At 41.8% G+C, this 19,563-nt stretch overlaps 1 protein-coding gene across 2 annotated transcripts in view; it reads right to left on the bottom strand.

The window, feature by feature from the left end:
- LOC138510274 (guanine deaminase-like) overlaps nucleotides 1-19,563 on the bottom strand; it is a 616,035-nt gene that overhangs the window by 60,779 nt on the left and 535,693 nt on the right. For both annotated transcript variants that reach the window (XM_069625806.1, XM_069625807.1), the window contains exon 12: nucleotides 15,284-15,399. In XM_069625806.1, coding sequence (XP_069481907.1) covers nucleotides 15,284-15,399 — 116 coding nt within the window. The remainder of the gene's footprint in view (nucleotides 1-15,283; nucleotides 15,400-19,563) is intronic.

Raw genomic sequence — 19,563 nt, 5'->3', positions numbered from 1 at the left:
ATAGCCATTCAACTTGAGCATCTGATAATCCTGGGAGACTTCAACATATGATTCGAAGAAAAACACACCAACTCACAAAACTCACAAATCGGGTAACTCACAACCATGAAACTACAACAGCTGGTCAAAGGAGAAACACACTCAGCAGGGCACACACTTGACGCAATCTTTGCCAAGGAAAAACTCACCACTGCACCGCCAATACAAATACTTTGGAGCAACCATCTCATGATTCCATTTGTGATCACGCTACTGACTAAAGCTACCAACCAGCCCCTCAAACTCCGCACCACCACAAAAAAAAACTGGAAAACCGACAAAGCAAGCAGCCTAAAAGAACAACTGGAGCTGACAAAACCATCCACGACCAAACTGGAGAAGGCAGACCTAGACAGGAAAATGGACCTAGTACATGAATGGATTGAAAACATCTCCCTGGAAAAACCGTTTACCCCCTGAAGAAAAAGAGCAATGGTAAAATGGTTCACCCCACTACTAAGCACCATGAAAAAGAACAACAAGAAGCTGGAACTAGAATGGAGGAATGAATATGACCTAGATAAGAAACTCAGTTCCAGAGACAAATCTGATCGAGCAAGCAGGAAAATCAAAAGTCAAAGAAAAGGCATTATCATGACAGAATCACCAAAGCCACCAACAACACAAAAAAGAATCTTCAACATCATAACTGAGATGAGAAACCCACCAGGCTGCCACAAAACTCCAATACCTCCACAGAAACTATGCAAGAACCTAGAAGACCACTTCAAATACAAAATCAACGACATCCGACAAATCATACAAAACAGACCGACCAATCCTAACACACAACCAACCCGATCCAATGAGGAGCCAGAACACAAACTCCAAAACTTCCTGCAAATATCAGTGTAGACATTCGCCAAGCTGGTAACACAAAGCAAGAAAGCAGGTACGCCCATGGATCCCTGCCCCCCAGACATCTACAAATCAATCCTCTCACAAGGAACATTCATCTGAATATTACATAAATCTCTTGAATCTGTCGCTCACGACAGGGACCGTACCACGATCCGTCAAATCAGCATATATTAAACAGCTTCTACAGAACACAAGTGGCGACGTGGAAGATCTCTCCAACTACAGGCCGATTTCAAACATCCCCTACCCGGCAAAACTCCTAGAAACCTATGTATACAAAACGACCCCAAGAACATGTAGAAAAACACCAGTTTCTAGACCAAGAACAGGTCGGCTTCAGTCCCACAAGAGGAACAGAATCGGCACTCCTATCCATCTGGGATGACCTAAAAACAAACGCAGACTCCAACACAACCTCAGCCCTGATTCTGCTCGACCACTCTGCAGCATTCGACACATTAAGTCATGACACCCTGATCAAGAGATTAGAAGATATAGGTATAAAAGACATGGCACTCCTCCGGATTAGAGGGCAGTTTAACAATTTTGGTAGGAGCACCAGGAACCGTGGGTCGCTGCGCCATCCATCTTGGTTATCGGGGTGCACTAGCAGCTAGGCGGTGGAAACTCAAAAAAGGCCCGTGCTCATGGTGCCAATTGTGTGTATCCAGAGAGATTTGTTTTAGTTTCCACTCATTCGGCGCGTGTGCTGTTTAATATATCTAGGTTATCTCCTTTGCTTATTATTTCAAGTACATGAAGAATGTAGATCCACAAAGCTTTAGGTTTTCATTTTCTCAAAGTTTATTCTCCTGAGTCCATCACTTGGTGGTTTGACAAGTGGTGCCGACACGTGTTTCGACCTGACAAGGTCTTTTTCTAGGCTACCAATTTAGTTTTTGTACATAACAATGGGTAAATATATGGTGAGTGTAGGGACCCCGGGTTGGGCATCCACCATTAGTGGTTACATTGACATGGTGTAGTTTGTTTAAAACATTCCGTGAGTGTGAGGCCATTCCCAGTGAGGTGACATAGTGACCAAAATAACATTGTATTTATACAGGATTCAATATTCAAATATTCAAATATTCAATTGCAGTTTTGATACATATTTATTGTTTATAGACCGTGATTCGGTCATAATGATTCATGAGCAAGGGGTAGAAAAGGAGAGAAGAAGATTTATGCAAGATTGTTAGAAAATATCCTGGATTTGGCATTGTGTATAGGTTGGCAGCATCTATATAGGTAAGTCTCACCTGGGAGGTAGATTGGTAGGTCTGTTTTCATATATGTTTGTAGCAAATGCGTCAAGTTGGCCTAGTTGGTCCTGGTTAATTGGGGTAGCGGGGGCTGCAGTCTGCCCTATTTTGTATTCTTCATTCTGTTTAGTTACATTTGCTACAAACATATATGGAAACAGACCTACCAATCTACCTACCAGGTGAGACTCCACTTGTTAAACCACCAATTGATGGACTCAGGAGAATAAACTTTTGAGAAAATGAAAACCTAAAGCTTTGTGGATCTACATTCTTCATGTACTTGAAATAATAAGCAAAGGAGATAACCTAGATATATTAAACAGCACACGCGCCGGATGAGTGGAAACTAAAAGAAATCTCACTTCTCTGGATTAAATCATTCCTAGCAAACAGAACAGAAACTGTATGGATAAAGCCCTTCAAATCAACTCCACAAGTTAACGACTGTGGAGTACCACAAGGATCCTCACTATCACCACTGTACTTCAACATCTACCAGACTCGCTAATCCAGATTTTCCGAAAATACAACCTTGTGTGCTACAACTACGCAGACGACACACAAATCATCTACAAAATCGAAGGTACACAAGCAGAGCACTCAACTCTAGGAGAATGTCTAAAACAAATCTATGACTGGATGAGCACCACCAACACACAAATCAACCCAGTAAACACAGAAATCATATCCAAAATCCAAGAGAACAACACCTACATACCGGACTGATAGAACTGGGAACCGCGCCCACACCATCAGAGGTAGTCAAAAACCTGGGAGTCCTAATGGACAACGCACTAACCTTAGAACCACAAGTAAACACGATAATTAAGAAATGATTCTTACTCCTTCAGTCAACAAAAACAATCCTACCTTTCCTCTCCTTCACACACAAAACACTGACAATCGTCGCCCTCATTATGTCAAGAATCGACTACGCAAACAGCCTCTACCTCGGGATGCCAGAACAACTCCTGAAGAAATTACACTGTCTGCATGGATAGAGTTCATACAGGATAAATACTACAGTTTATAAGATGACAAATTATTAGTTATTCTCTAGTTGATGAGCTTTCCGGTTTTCACTACGCGTTTCGGGAATGACTCCCTTCTTCAGGTGATAGGAACTTTCTCCCTTCCTACAATTTATGATGTAGATAATAGTGAGTGTAAAACTCAATTTGGGATTACTAAAAGTGGGAAGGCTAGAGATTAATTAGTTCAATAGGTCTGAAAGGTACCGACCTGATAATACTTTGTATTTGGTGACACCATTAAAAACACTGCCTGAGCTTAACTGTATAAGTTCAATGTTTTGGAAGGTTAAGGAAAAAGGGGAAACGAGGAATATTAACAGCTCATTAGAAAGCCACTTATATCACAATAACAAATCAGGTATGCCAGTAAGAGGTGTTAAGGAGATCAAAGAATCACAGTTGCTACATTCATGGTGCCAGATAGATATGTGGCAATTCAAACGGTGTATCCACTCCAGTGGGTGTGTTATCTGCTTTATCGTGCTGACAGAGAAATCTGTCGGAAAAAGGAAGTGTATGTTATTCCTTCCTGTCCTCAAGATAATACTGCACTAATAACATCAAGGGGCAAGGTCAATTAGTTCTGTGCATTCTGGTTTGTATTAACTCAGTAATCTTATGCTTACCTGCTTTTTATGGAGAGACGGGCTGGAGCGGGACAGAAGGCAGCTAGCAAGCAGCCTCCGTCCCACGGTGACCTGTATCAGTGTTTCAGTGCATCATGTGATCGGCATGCGTGCAAGACGCTGCTCCGGTCACATGACTTGTCTAGGGCATCGAGCCAAATAGTTTTAATGTGGCGGCCATCTTTGAACCTATGATTCAATACATAACCCTCTTCAAATCATAAATTGATGCATGTTACCTTGCTAATAGGTGTAAAGGAAAAAATCTATTGTCAAGACTTTCAATTAAATGCGATCAGATATACCAAAGACCGAATGGATTCCGATGGGAACTGCTCATCCACTACAGAAGTTACAATTGAAGTACTTCCCATTATACAAGATAAGGGTCACCTAGTCAATAGATATATACAGTTTAATATGTGAGAGTTTTCATTACTTCATTTGAAAATCCATCAATCAGATAAATACATTTGTATCAGCACATATGGATCTAATGATCACATCAATCCAAGTTGTCTAGTATCATATCAATCAGATTAAAGTGGCTGTCTCAGTTTACGGAATAAGTGGGTGTCTGCATGATGCTACATGTCTGAGTAGGTTTATTCACCAGGTAATTGTTAATGTTGAAAGGCTGTACTGCTTCCATTATATTAATTAACTAATGTAAATGACTATAGTTACTCCATTAATTATTCCAAATGGGGGCGGTGTAGATGCTGCCCTCACCCAATGTATAGAGGTAATTGCAGATAACAACTCAAATCAAATTCCGTGTTCATTCCTCTTGGGTATTGGCTATCCATCTTGTCAACCCACATTATTTATTTTTGTAAGAGAATTTTACTGAGGTCTCCTCCTCTTCTAGGCAATGTGACTTGTTCTAGTATTGTCACTTGCATCTGTGCCACTGTGTGGTGAAATTCAACAAAGTGCTGGGAAAATGGAGATCATTCAGAGTTCGTTCTAATAGTCGACTTATGTTCAGTCCAGCGTGTTTTTGCTTTATGTGTTGTAATGCCTACGTAATAGATGCCACATGAACATCTGATGCCGTAGATAATGTTGGTTGAATCACAAGTGGCAGAGTGTTTTAGCTGAATAACCTTGCCTGTGTACGGATGTTTTACTGTATTGCCCTTAATGATGTAGTTACAATGTTGGCAATTGGCACATGGAGTCGTTCCTTTGAATTATTTTGCTACCGTTTTCAGTGCATTGATATTGTCCCTTATTACCATATCACATATGGCTTGGCTTTTTTTGTATGCAAAAGCTGGTATTGTTGGAAAAGTTTCAACATGGCTGGATCTAAATGTAGTATGTTCCAGTTCTTCTTTATGATTCTCTTAATTCAGGTGAGAGTATGTAGTGACGTATACTAGATTCGAAGAGGGTTCTTTTTTTTTAGTTATCAAACTTGATGCACGAGAGATCTCACTGGTTTTATTTGCTGCTTGTTCAAAATGAGTCCTCAAGAAGCCTATTTTGAGGAATTTGTTAGCCAGTTCACATGATTTCTGTACAAATTGTTGATTGTCTGAGATAATACATTTGTATCTCAGAAATTGACTGAAAGGAATACTTTCAGTTGTCAACTTTGGGTGAAAACTTGTAGCAAGTAAGATGCGGTTTTTGTCAGTAGGTTTAGTGTAAATCTGTCCTTTGTAGTAGTTCATTTTGTACATATACTTCAACATCTAGGAGTTCTAGTCTTGTAGGACTGTGTTTTGGGGTACATTTGATTCTTGGAGTAATTTGGTTTACGTATTTGTAGAATTCTTCAATTCCTTCTACAGTTCCACTCCAAATTCCCAAAACATCATCACTGTAACGATTATAACATTTGAGGTGTTTCATCCAATATTCATTGTTGAATATATATTCTTCCTCAAGCAATGCCATGTAGGTTTAACGTGACTGGGTGCCATTACAACTCCCATTGAAGTGCCTGCAATTTGTATGAAGTAGCAGTCTTCAAATTTGGAGAAATTATTGCTTAGGACAATCTTCAACAAGCTCAACACAAAGATCTTGTTTGCTGGACATCTACTCTGAACTTGACTCATGATCCGTGATACCATGTAATACCATACTGTTTCCATTTAATCCTAACTATGTACTTTAGTGCGGTGATACCGCTACCAATAAATAAATAAATAAATAAACAAATAAATAAATAAATAGAATAAATTAGTGATGTTATTGCTATGAAGGTGAAATTGCTATCTGCCCTTAACTCCTGCACAGTGAGCTTTGGGCCACCCACTACCCATCGTAAGAGTGCTGCCATTGAAAGCTCTGTCTGTATGGATAAACAAGTTACTTCCCTGGGCTAAGATTTTTTCTGAGGGAAATTCATTTTTGAAAAACACTCTTATCGAAATATCCCCAGTGAGATAGAATCCAGTGTAATACCTTAAATATGAATAGCTTTAAAGAAGATTAGTGAAGGTGTTCAAACGGAATCCTCATAAAAAGGAACACCAAAAATAAGGCCTCACTATGCCCTAAGAAAGCATTTGGGAGGAAACTTGTTCACCATCCTTTCAAAAAAGGGCCACTAAAAACAACCACAACAGAGATTTGGGGATCGAACGAACCCGGAAATGCTGCTCTGTAACTCGTGACCTTTGCTGCATTCGGACCTTTGTCAGTGAGGGAGACCAGAAAGTGCATGGGGATATGGATTCAGAATGAAAAGGCTGAGGTCTCTTGACCCTTTCGCCAGGCGCAATCTTGCTGGAAGTGGAGTCATCGAAGAAATCATCAAAAGGTCTCCTAGATGCATAACAAAAAATGTCCACAATGTCCTCTGTCAGCATATGTGGGCGGTGTTGCTAGGTCTGGAAAAGACCCGGGGCTACAATGATGTCGAAACTGTTGGGACTGGGGGCTAGCTAGCCTTTTGGCTGTAGCTCCTGATATTCTATCTGGGGCTACAACCAAAAGACCAGGGGCTACAGCCCCCTTAGCACCCCCTAGCAACGCCTCTGTGTGGGCCTACCCTAGTCTTTCAGCCAGAAAGACGACAATCAGAGGGCCTGCAGGTTTGAATGTAGTACTCGCCTCAGAAGGTCCTCTCCAATTGACAGTCAAATCAGGCTGTAGAAAGAGAGCTCAAATAGGTCAGCGTACTATTTCCCGCAGGGCCTCTTCGGGGCTGTCTTGTGGTCAGGAATTGTCTGCATGGGCTGCGAGAATGATTATATCCACTGAACGTGCGGATACGCCCTGACTGCCATGCTACCAAAAAGTGAACTGTTGCTTCAAATATGTGTTTGGACATGAAAGCTCTTTTATTTTATGTATTTTTGTTATTTATTTGGTGCTTTGTAATGTTCTGCATGGATGCAGAATACATCAGAGTGTAACGGGTAAATGAAGGTATGCTCTGGGTGAGAGAAGGGGCAAAAGATCAGAGTCAAACAAAAACAGGTCCAGGATATTAGAGGAGCTAAATGTTGAACCAATCTCTATCTTGATTGGGAAGCATACACATACATGTAATTCCCCCTAGGGCATAATCCTGCTTGCAGTAAACACTCATACATTCAGGGTGCATGTTATGTTATGTTACAAAGTGTTTATTGTGTGCCATATCACCACCTATGCTGTTGGTCTTGTCTGGAGGTTGGCGTATGGTGCCCCACCGCGGTGGAAAAGGAGTCGAGAGAAGATAAGGGAGTAGGAAATTGGGTAAAATGCAAAAGACATTGGGAGTGGGTGGTGTAGTGTGGCAAATGAATGTTTTGTAACAGCTTGGATGTGTGTGAATCCATTAAGGGAAACCATTGATGAGCATTGCAGAAGGGATGGCATGTTCTAAACATGTTTGGAAATAAACAGACTATGTCAAGCAGTTAAGAGAAGGAACAGCTAGGTAATAACAAATAAGATTTCATTTTTGAGTCTCCTGTTATTTGGCAGTGGGGACCTGTTACATTTGCACTTTAGCATAGCCAGGTGCCCGCTGCAAACTATTCCTCAATTGCACGGTGGATTGCAAAAGGGGAGGGCACACACTCTGCTGTGTAAATGAAGTACATGCTGCCTGCCATCTTGGCACGGCAGGCAACTTTTGCACAGTTTTCCTATGGAGACCGCCTGCTTTTTGCTTGTGCAAAAAGCAGGCTGACTCCACAGGAATGCACAGCATTTACACCGGCATGAAAACACATGCTGATGAAAATGTGGTAGTATTTGTATTGGGGAGAGGAAGGGTGCAGCGGAAAGGTAAATTACGTTACGCCCATCCTCTGCACCATTTAAATTCAGGAAAATGAACCGTGATGTAAATGAATGGTCTGCAACCTTACGCAAACTTTTACTCTATATATTTACGTTACGAGCTCATAGAAAATGTGCTCCTCAGTGGTTGGCTGAGTGGTGGGCTTGTGCTAGTGTCCCTTTTGACCTGGAATTACCTTTTACATGTTTCCACGGGTCAGTCTCTGCAATAGTAATTCCTGCAGACAAGCCTGGAGGCCATATGGGGCAAGGTCTAGAATAGGAAGTGTAAATGGTGAATGTTGTTTATAGAACACAAAGGACGGAGAGGCTGCTATGAATCTGTTGACACATTCTAGGATATATTGCAAGTGTGGCTCTCATGAATAAAGGAGAATAGTGTAATATTCCAATACTATATTCCCTGAGAATGCAGTCGCTGGACAGCTCAGGGTTCCTGGGCAGCGGGGCTGTGTACGTTACATGACTGTAATCGCATAAGGCTATGACATGCTTGTTGCTTGTACAGTGCTTTATGCCGGTGTAAAGCCATGACACAGCACAGCACTAAGTAGTGGGGAGAGAATATTTCAGGCTGCAAGCCAACTTCCAAAGCACAGGTCTGCCCAAAGATTACTAAGGAAGAGCCTCTCAGCTATGGAGAGCCCCTTCTATAGTAGAAAGAAGTGTGTGGCCCTGAAGACACTTCCGATTAGCGTGTCCCTCCGTATTCAGGTACCCTGCTGAGGATACAAGCCCGAGGCAGCTGCCTGATCAGTCATTGGGCCCTGGCAGAAAATCTTTGAAGATTCCTGGGGCATTTTGGCTACTAGGCATCTCTTAATTGCTGGAATCATCTGTGAATAATCTGCATATAACACCCCCTTTTCAACCACAATCAGCTCTTTGTCCAGCACTGAACAGTCTTCTGGCCCAAAATCCCAAGTCATTCTTCTAGCCAAAAGTGGAAAGAATTGACTTCAAACACATTTGGCTCTGAAACTGACTCACTGGCGAGAGCAATGGTGATCTGGGCAGACTATATACTTCTAAACCCTTTTACCAATGTGTTACTCGGTATACTCTCTGCTGACAAGGGGCTCTCTCTTCCTTGTCCTCAGTGCTCACAGACTACGTGCCACCATAAGCTGCCACTCTGGTCTCGGCTTCACTCTTTGGCTCTACCAGGTTCATTCTGGCAGCAGGACGACATTATTGCAATTCGCCAACCATTCTCTAATAGTGTACCTGGTGCAGTTATCATGCATTTCACAGTTCTAAACCAAAGCAAGAACTCATCATTTTCTCTCTGCAGGGTTTTTGAACCAGTCATCGTGACACGGTTTGATGGCCTGGCCACAGCCAGGGACATCAAACTTCCAACCTACACTCTCTCCACCATATTTACATGGCAAACTATAACATTATATAACATCTCATTTTTAGAAAATTCACTTGTCACACACTGTTCACTTGTTAGATTAAATCCTTTGTTCCAACATCAAGTATGCTTATTACATTTTGCCATGTTGATATAACATGTTTTCTTGTTGTAGCATGCCAGCTTGTTAGATCATACTTGCTTGTTACATCATGCTTCCCGGTTACAAAATGCCCCTTTTATAATTTTATTTTTGTATTTAATTAAAGAAAAGGGATTTCAATTTCAATTAGAAATGGCTTACAATAACACATTTGCATATCATGGAGGCATTCCCTGGGAGAGAGGGGGGGCCCGTACAAAAGTGGTGAGCCAGTTTATGATGATGTGAACAAAAGGGGACACAGTCCAGAACAAAACAAAACATCAAATAAACAGGTGATTTACAATGATAATATTAACCTTGGGTGCTTCAAAAGAGGAGTACTGTACAAATAAACAAAATTACATTATTATGCAGCACCGCAGAGAGTGGTGCGATCAGGTCAGGAGTGTGGGGGAGAAGGCGGGGAGCACCCTCTTTGACTAGTAAATTAAGTTTAAGCCAAGCTCTAAAGAGATCCACATTCAGGCTGGATTTGCTTGTGGTGGGCAGGGGGTTCCAGTGGAGTGGGGGCTACTAGGGAGAATGAGCAAAAGCAAGAGGAGGTACATGGGGGCATGGGACAGTGGGGTTGAGTGCAGATGAGGAGCAAAGGGAACAAAGTCGTGAGTAGGAAAAGATACAGTCAGCCAGGTACTAGCAAGACTGTAGCATTCTAGCATGAGTTGGAATCAGAATGCGGAATGCGAAAGGAAAGGTATATTTTTCAATTAAGGGAAATTACCCATTGCTAAATTGGTCACATCAAAAGAGGTTAAGCATCAAGTTGGATGCCAATGCTGAGGAAGCCGTGTATTCCTGTGATGGAACTAAATTAAATGACGGAAACACAGAGAACAAGCCCAAAGGAGATGATATCCAGTACAAAGTTTTCAAAGATGAGTTAGGTTATATGAAGAACTGTGTACATAAAATGAGGATTACAAAAGGTTCCATTCCTGTAGTACGTAAAGTAAGGAATATTCCCAGGACAATTGAGAAGTCAATTGAAAGCAGAACTTGAGTTAATGGCTAAGCAAGAAAGGACGGAATCGTCAGTGTCGGTTTTGTCGTTAGTAGTTGTGTGCCAACCAAATGGCAAATTGAGACTCTGTATTTATTTGCACTCATTGAACAAATGAATAGTACAGGATAGGCATTCTTTACCAATTGTCACTGAAATGCTGTGAACCATAAACAGAACTGAAATATTTAGTACATACGATTTAAAATCAGAGCACCACCAAATATACCTACATCCATCGTCTAAAAATCGTGCTGCTTTCATAACGCCAAAGGGGTTATGTCAGTGTAAAGGGATAACATTTGGTTTGGTAACGGCGGCTGCAGTTCACCAGCAGATAATGTACAAACTCTTCCACCATGAGAAAGGTGTGTTGTGTTTCCAAGATGATGACCTCATATGTGGTAAAGATTTAGAGGAGCATTATGAGAGGTTTAGTAAAGTTTTGGACATTCTGAAGAACACACAAATGACACTCAGTAGGGAGAAATGCACGTTTCATAAAGAAGTCATAAAATATTTAGGACATGAGATGTTTAAGTATGCAATATGACCGAAGGAAGATTTGATCAACAGCATCATCAGTGTTACCAGCCCAAGCAGTAGGAAACAGGTTGCATTGTTTTTTGGGATGGCCTAATATCACTCAAAGTTCATCCCAGATCTTGCCAGCAAGACCCACAATATGAGGAAATTGGTAAAGAAAGGTGTAAACTTTCAGTGGAGCTTAATTTGTGAATCAGAATTTCAAAAAGTCAAATTGGCTTTGAGCAAGGCCCCTGTCTTCAATAGTGTTGATCCTGCAAAAAAGAACATTTCACAGCTGCCAGCAACCATGGTTTAGGAGTGGTATTATCACAGAGTGGCGAGGGGAAAGAATGTACTATAGCTTTCGCTTCCAGGGTGCTGAAGGAGGCAGTGCGGAACTACTCTACTATAGAGAAAGAACTATTGGCGGTCAAAAGGGCAATTGCCAAGTTTAGAACATTTTAGTGGGGGTCAAGATTTAAAGTTTGTTCAGACCACAAACCCTTAAAGGAGATACTTACTACCAAGGGTCTAGATAAAATGTCTTTCAGGATAAGAAAATGAGTTACAGGACTGCAAGAATATACGTGGGATGCAGAGTATATGCCTGGTGTTCAAAACAGGGTGGCAGATCTTTCACAGTTAACAAATGTAGTTGAAGAACAGAGTGAGGATGATGAAAGTGATGATCAAATACTAGAGATTGGTCAAGATGTAGTGTCTGAGGAAGAATGGTGTGAAGCTATGATATTTGATACTATGTTAATGGGGGTGAAGGAGAAATTGGAAGGTGGATTCAAGAGTGAGTGCATACAAAAAGGAACATTTCTGTAGCTGTGAGAATGAGCTTTGATGAACTGCATGTTAAGGGGTGTATGGTGTTGAGAGGTGGTAAGATGTTTTCCCAAAAAGGTGGGAGGAGTACAAGTTTGAAAGTGGCACACAAAGGGGCATCAGGGTATGTCCAAAACAAAGCAATTGGTCAGGCAAGATTGTCGGTGCGCAGGAATGAATATGCAAGTGGAAAGGATCATTAGGGAGTGTATTGAGTGTGGGAACTCTGACAAATACTGTACTAGCAGAACTAACCCAATGACCTTGATGAACAGTCCCTTCATACCATAATTCAGAGATGTAGGGCCGAAGTAGTTGGGAGTAGAAGGAGGAGGGAAAGAGATGTTGCACAGAGCTAGGATGGGGGAAGGAGAGAGGAAGGTTGTGAGAGTGTCATGAATTTTATCGATGTTATGTGAAGAGTAGTGATCAAGATCATTGGCAGAGGAGGGGGGCAATGGATATTGGCTTGGGATGTGTGAGCAAATCTCAAATGGTAGATAAAGGTTGGCCAGGGTTATTTTGAAGGGAGGATATTAGGTATGTGAATTAGGAAGATCTGGGGAAGTTCAGTGCAGAAATGAGGGCAACAAATGATTTTTTGTTTCTTAGGACTAGGGTAAGGGTTCTTGATTTACAACAGTGTCGTAGGTCATTGCACATTGGTGTTTCGAGGACCTGAATCTCAGAGGTAATCCAGGGCTGAGGGTGGAGCAGGAAAGTGTGAATGTAGGGCAGGGTTATGTTGGTCAAAGGGAGCTATTAGTGCATAGTGAAAGAAAAAGTATGGTCTATGGAAGAGGTGTAAATATGGGAGAGAGACGGGAGAAAGGGCCTCATATCATCATGGTATGGGGAAGGAGAATCCTGTTTGAATGTACTAATTTCCCCATGGGCTCTTTGCAGAAGTTCCTGCTTGATGCCAGTGGGGAGATGCAATAATGAAGGAGTCAGTGTGTCACATGACCCTCTGGAAACTGATCGGAGTGCTCAAGATGACTTCCAGTCTTCCTGACAGGGTGCGGGCAAAGACCTTGGTATTGATGGCCCTGGGAGCGTCCTCTTTGAGGCAGGACCTTCAGATCGTGTTCAGGATCCTCTGGGATTGCAGGATGGGACAAAAGTACTTTAAATGAAATTCCATTCACATGATGTGGCCACATAATCCATGGTGAGCCAATCAGAGTGCTCAAGATGACTTCCAGTCGCCCTGGAAGGATGCAGGAAGGGCCGTTGGTATTGTAATTCCAGGGAGCTTCATCTTTAAGGCAGGACCCACAAATGGCGCTAAGCATCCCGTGGGAATACCATGATGGGGAAATGGGAGGGGGATAGTGAGGTAAAAGTTAGACCAATTTGTGGCTGAAGACTAAAGGTTAGGGAGAAGAGTGAGTACAAGGAGGAATAGAGTGAAGTCAGGTTGTCTGGTGGATGGTAAAATGAATAGTCAAGTGAAGGCAGGGGAGGTGGGATGCAGCCTACAAGCAAGAGGCTAGATGGGTGAGTAGAAAAGGAATGAGGGAAAGGTTGGCTGGGAAGGAGCAGGTATCCGTTCTTCTTGGGGCTGTAGATCAACCAAAGCAAGTTAGCAAGCCCATATATGATGCTGGTTTGTTATATTCTGTTCCTTTGATGCAATATTATTTTTCATTGCATCATGCACAAATGTCACAAAACAACTATTACATCGCAGTGGCAGCTGGTCTGCTGTGGGTGGCCGGACTGCCTCCTGCCTTTATAGGCCCCTCTGGCTCCTGGAAAACTCTTCACTAATGTTTACTATTGGTCGAGTGCCTATCCCTCACGCCATAATTCAAATATCATTTGCATAAGCACAGAGACTTCTCATTTACAAATAATCGACTGATATTTACATTCACTTCTAATGCAAATACTGGTGTTGCTGCCATTTTGTAAAGTGCCATGTATGGGCCAAGGCTGTGGCCACTGCAAAACAGCCACATCTTGATGCGTGTGCAGCACTGTGAAGGTCAGCACAAACCTCTGAAAACCATAATTATGATGTCACAGCCTTCATTGTGTCCGATGTGTTCTGCAAATTGGACCCAGAGGGCACAATGAAAATCGCACCCCCCTTCCTCTGCCCACATGTCTCCACTCGGAAGTGGAGACAAAATGCTGACAACCACCCCAGGCTGACTCAAACTGAATCAGACGTGGGAAGAGAAGGGGTGAATAGAGGCACCTGATTTCCCCCTCCGACCCCCACACCCCCGCCCACCATGTTCTTGCAACCGCCTGACTTCCAAGAGGAACTACAAAATAGAGTTAGAGAGGACAACATGATATGATATGATAGTTTATTTATTTAGCGCCTATACACAATATGTTTCAAAGCGCTTCAAGGCAAGGGAGGAAACAAGGACAAATACAATGACATTCTTACAGGCCATGAACAGTAAGAATGTGAAATTAACTATCATACTCGGCCTGATGACATTTCAGATAGTGCAAGAGCTAAGACATAGATAAGGAAGGGAGGGGGAGAGTGGGAAGGAAATGGAAACAGACACGCGACTACCTTACTAGGCCTGACAACATTTTGGGTAGAGCTGGAGAAAAACAAAAGGTGAGGGAGAGTGGTGCAGGAAGGGAGGGGAGGAACAAAACAAGCGACTATCATACTAGGCTTGACGACATTTCAAATAGTGCTGGAGGGGTTTTGGGAGGAAAAAAACAGTAATGGGAGAGTGGAGGAAACAGCCGAGGTTGCTATCACATTAGGTCCAGTGACAACTCTGATAGAGTAAGTGCATAGAAGAAAGTAAGGGGAGAAGATAGGAAAAGGGAGAAGGGAAAGGAGGAGAGAACAGAGAGTAAGCAGTCAAAAAGAGTGGAGAAGCAAGAGTGGAGAGCGAATATAATTGCAGAAGTCAGTAGTAACACATAATGTTGCAAGCCAGGATACAAGATGAAGATGGAAACAGCATGATTCATGGCCACCATGAGTACAAGATGCAAAGGAGATCAAAATGAGCATGAGAAAGAGGTAAACTGAAAAAAATAAATGTGTGTGTGTCTGCAGTGTGTGCGTGAGAGAGAGATTTAGTTTGTATATGTGTGAGAGAGATTGAACGAGTTTTCATGAGAGTGAGTGAGTGTGCACTTGGGTGTGTGTGTGTGCAATAGAGAGAGAGAGCGAGCGTGTCGGTGTGGGGGGACATGCCCCACTCTCTCCAACCCTTCTCCTGTTATCTTGCACATGGAAATCTATGTGTGTGTGAAACAAGGATAAATAATCAAATTTAAGATTAATAAAACCATTTAAAACACACGATGTAAAGGTCAGTACCTCTATGCAATCCGAAAAGACTTCAAAGGGACTGCCTTCTGCTCCAGGGTTGATTAGTAATGCATCAAACTCTTTTCCAACTTCAAAATTTCCAATTACATCATCAAGGGCAAGAGCTGAAAAAAAGCAGTCACATTGTTTCAATTTTGCAACTATATGTATTATAAATCACAGCTATATCCTGATGGACTAAACAAGTCATTATAACATATATATGGAATAGAATACAAGATAGTGTTAGTGCCAATGCAGATATTAGCAATATTACTATTATTATTATGTATTTATTGTAATTAGTCAAAACGACTTTTTACAAAACATTAACACATAGAAAAATATCAAGACTTGCATACACATACTAGCAATACAACAAGCGATTGAGATCTACAATTTCCACAATACACAAAAGTCAACAGATAGGTGTGTTCAACACGTCCTCTTGAGGGAATGTATTTAGGAGAGTGCAGAGAGTTGTATCTTTGGCCGCAAAGGTTACAATGAAGGTGGCACTCAACACACAAGAACAGGTAATTAGGTGTCTTTTTGTCTGAATTTCTTTTCCTAGACTCTGAGGTGGAGACTGATTACTGTTCCTGCTATCCGCAGGCAGGGCTGCTCAAGGCGTTAGTTATCCTTTGCTCTGCTATCGGAAGTCATGGTCCTACAATCTCAATCTAGGCCTATCTCTCAGGAGTGGGGTGATTCAAGATACAGGCGAATACTTTTATCACAGGAGTAAAATGATTCTCCAGGCATAAGTATGTATTTCAATGTTATCTTTTTATTATTCACAAAGGACAGTCATGGAAAGAAAAAGTGTATGTTCTTTCATGAAAACTTTAAGTCTCTAGGTCAAAGCATTCAAGTGCAACTAACCATTCGGGTTATGGTCAACCGCAAGGCCACCATATGTCTTGGTGGCTCTCTTGTATATGAAAAAACGACACTGCCGCAGGTTCTTAAGCATAAAAAACACTTTACTGCATTACAAATTGTAGAATTGTAATGCCATGCAATTTAGTAGGCACATATGCATTGTCATATGTTTTTACAGAGTAAAGCATTCCCTGGCAAGTCTGTATACATTACCTGATTTCACCATTCTCTCTTGAACTGTACATGTGGTATAAAGCTTTGCTGTTCTTAGGGAAAAAAACATGTAAACAGACACCCCTTTGTAAAGGTCACCTACCTTACCTTATTGTGTTCCAGTTTGGGGACACCTTGCCAGAAGTAAAATGTGTCTTTGAAGCTCTCATCGCTCAGGGGACATCACTTGTGGTGCTCAGAGTTTGGAGCATAGAGAATAGTGAAAAAAAGAGCTGGGTAGTGTTGGGGAGTACCTTCAACGCCCCAGACAAGAACACAAATACAAACTTCCAAAGTCCCTGTGAAAAAGCCCACAGCATAAAGAAAGCTATCCCACACATATAGAATTCCCTGTGTACGCCCAACAATGCATTAGTAGCCATTCTTCAGTAAGCAGTATCCCTGAGGAGCAAGTAAGCCATGAACCACAGACATTATACCTGAGTAGAACCACATATTCCTAACAGGTATAGTAGCACTTAACATTAGTCAGGGAACCATTAGGGGCGCTCATAATGATAGCAAGTAACGGTGAAACCTTTACACTAATTGAATGGGCAACACAACTAGGCATCAAGACACACTGAGCCACCTCTAAAGCATAAAAATCCTAATTTCCTTAACAGAGAATATCAGCCATGCTCCTGAAAAGGAGCACATAAATACAAAACTGTAACTAGCTAGGCTGAATACCGCGCAATGATTGGTCAAAGCAAGGGGGGTGAACACATTCTTAAGCCTCAATTTCAGTAGTGAGGTCATGTAAAAGCAACAAAGAAGTAACAGACCTCAGAGTTAAGGGACAAATACTGCAAACGGATTGGTTGAGACACATCAGTTTAGCTGAGTTCTCAAGCCTGTATTCAAAGGATATATAACTTCTTATGTTCCTAGCCAGTACATCGAAATGTATCACAACGAATGTCACCATTTTGTAGGGGTAAGACAATGTGCAATGAAAAAGCATGCATGCTAAGGAAGGATGATTAAGGAACAACACTGCCCTCTTTAGGAAAAACCTCAGTGAAAGAGACCCAATCCTTATGATAGGAACTGGGCAAAACATCATTGCAAATAGGGGAGAATTAATTAGGTACCAATGGCTTTCATGGTAACTTACGAACAACTTTAACAGCACACACATTATATTATTTAGGATTACACTTAGAATATTGCAAAATTATATATGTGTGTGTGTGTGTGTGTGTGTGTGTATGTGTGTCTGTGTAGAGATATTCACATAATTGCAAGAGAATGAAGCTTGCAACCGCCTAAGCCCCAGCTCATAAGATCAAATACAGAAGTTAATGAAGTCATACACGAGCCATGAGACAGGAAGGATTGGAGGGGAAGCAAGTAATGTTTCCAATGAGGAGCTGAACTGGCGATGAACATTTCATAATGATGGGAAGGGTAAGACGGTGCCAACCAATGAAGTCTTTGGGAAAAGGATGTAAAAGTTATTATTTTTGTTGTCCCACTGTCACATCTCAGGGATTGGTTGAAATGGATTAAGTCGCTCACTCCACGAATACTCCTCCTCGAACAGCCAATCAAATATTAATTCTAGGGGATACAAATTACAAAATGCAGCATCCAATCAACATCATGAGAAAGAAGATGATCTCAGTGTCAATTAATTAATAAATGGATGTATTTCTCTGGTCACAGGGGTAGAATAAGCCAATAGATAGGTATTGTATAGATTCATCTATTGTGCAAATGACAACGCCCAATTAGGGGCTGGGAATGTGTGAATAGCCTGTAACATTTGCTGTCATTTTACCTCTGATATTTGCTATAGATTCAGCCATTTGAATGTCATTTTGATTATTCCCAGCCCGGGCTGTGTTGTAATAAAACTTTTGTTTTCCACACAACTCGTGCATTCTTTTTTGGCTCTTTGTATTGATTTTCATTATTGAACTTGGAACTTATTTACACTAGCCAAATCTGGTTATGAGCCCTGCATTGAACCTCCATCACAAATAAGAGAAATAAGCTGCCTCAAGACTTGGAACATTACTGTACTGCTTGTGACCCTGGTGAAGGTTTAGAACCCCAGAAGAGCAGTTTGCTTTCCAACTTGCCGGCATCTCCGGAATAAAATAATGAGAAAAAAGGAAGTGTAGAACACCGTCTAGGACTGAGTAACTGGAGTATCCCGGTAAGAAAGTGAGGAGATAGAGCACCACCTAAAGTCCTTGCAACTTTCCCGTCGTCAACTGGTGTCGATACCCTTGGTTTCTCACCTCTCCCCCATGGCGACTCTCTGTGCAATATGTGAAGCTGCAGAATTCCATGCACCACTGGAGAGGGATAGAGTACTCTCAACACTTCAACCTAGTCTTCAGCACACCTAGCTCCGACTTTCTGCCACAAGCTGGTCTCGACACTGGCATTACCTTCCCTTGAATATCTCCTGACTGCATCAGTGTTCAAACACTTTATATAGACAAGGTAAAAAAGCATTTGTTATCTTGTATTGCCTCTCATTGACCCATGGAAGGAAAATTAAGTCTATGGTTGCTCATGTCTCGGGTACCCATTGTTAACACATCTCCATTAAAAATACATTCAACAGTCTTCCGTTAATGAATACAAGGATGGCAACATAGCAATTGGCACACACGGTGGTGCCGCGTGGTGACGTCATTTATTTACATGTAACTTCAACGCGCGGACGTGCTCCCTCGTCAGATAGCGGTTCCTCTTTTCCCGTGGGTGTTCATTGTACGCAAACCTTGCTGCCATTGACATAGAGCAGGAACATCCTTCCACACAAATCAGAGGCGTCTGACAAGTAGGTAAGTACACATTTAGGGTTCCCAGAGCGAAGTGGGGAATTTTGAATACATTGCGGTCTGACCTGATCACGCTGTATCTATTTTTAAATTTTTTCATCTGCACCCCTCTGAAGTCCGCTCACGTGGCGATCAGCTGCTTCATTTAGTTAAACAACTCGCTCGTCATAAACTTTGAGACGATCCTGGAAATAGATCAAAGGACTGCATGCCGTTAGAGGTAAGCGCTCTTAGCATCGCAACATGCCTTGAAGAGAGAAATCCCCAGAGGGTAAGACACGGAACAGACCTTCTTATAACATTACTTTCAGGCATCTGTATAAGAAAGAGAGCAGAATTTAAGCGTATGCCACATAGAATTATCATCCATGATGATTCTACTAATCC

The sequence above is a fragment of the Ambystoma mexicanum genome, chromosome 6p, assembly GCF_040938575.1.
Source record: "Ambystoma mexicanum isolate Mex_15411 chromosome 6p, UKY_AmexF1_1, whole genome shotgun sequence".
In the NCBI taxonomy this organism is placed as follows: Eukaryota; Metazoa; Chordata; class Amphibia; order Caudata; family Ambystomatidae; genus Ambystoma; species Ambystoma mexicanum.
This window is presented reverse-complemented; position numbering and strand designations above follow the sequence as displayed.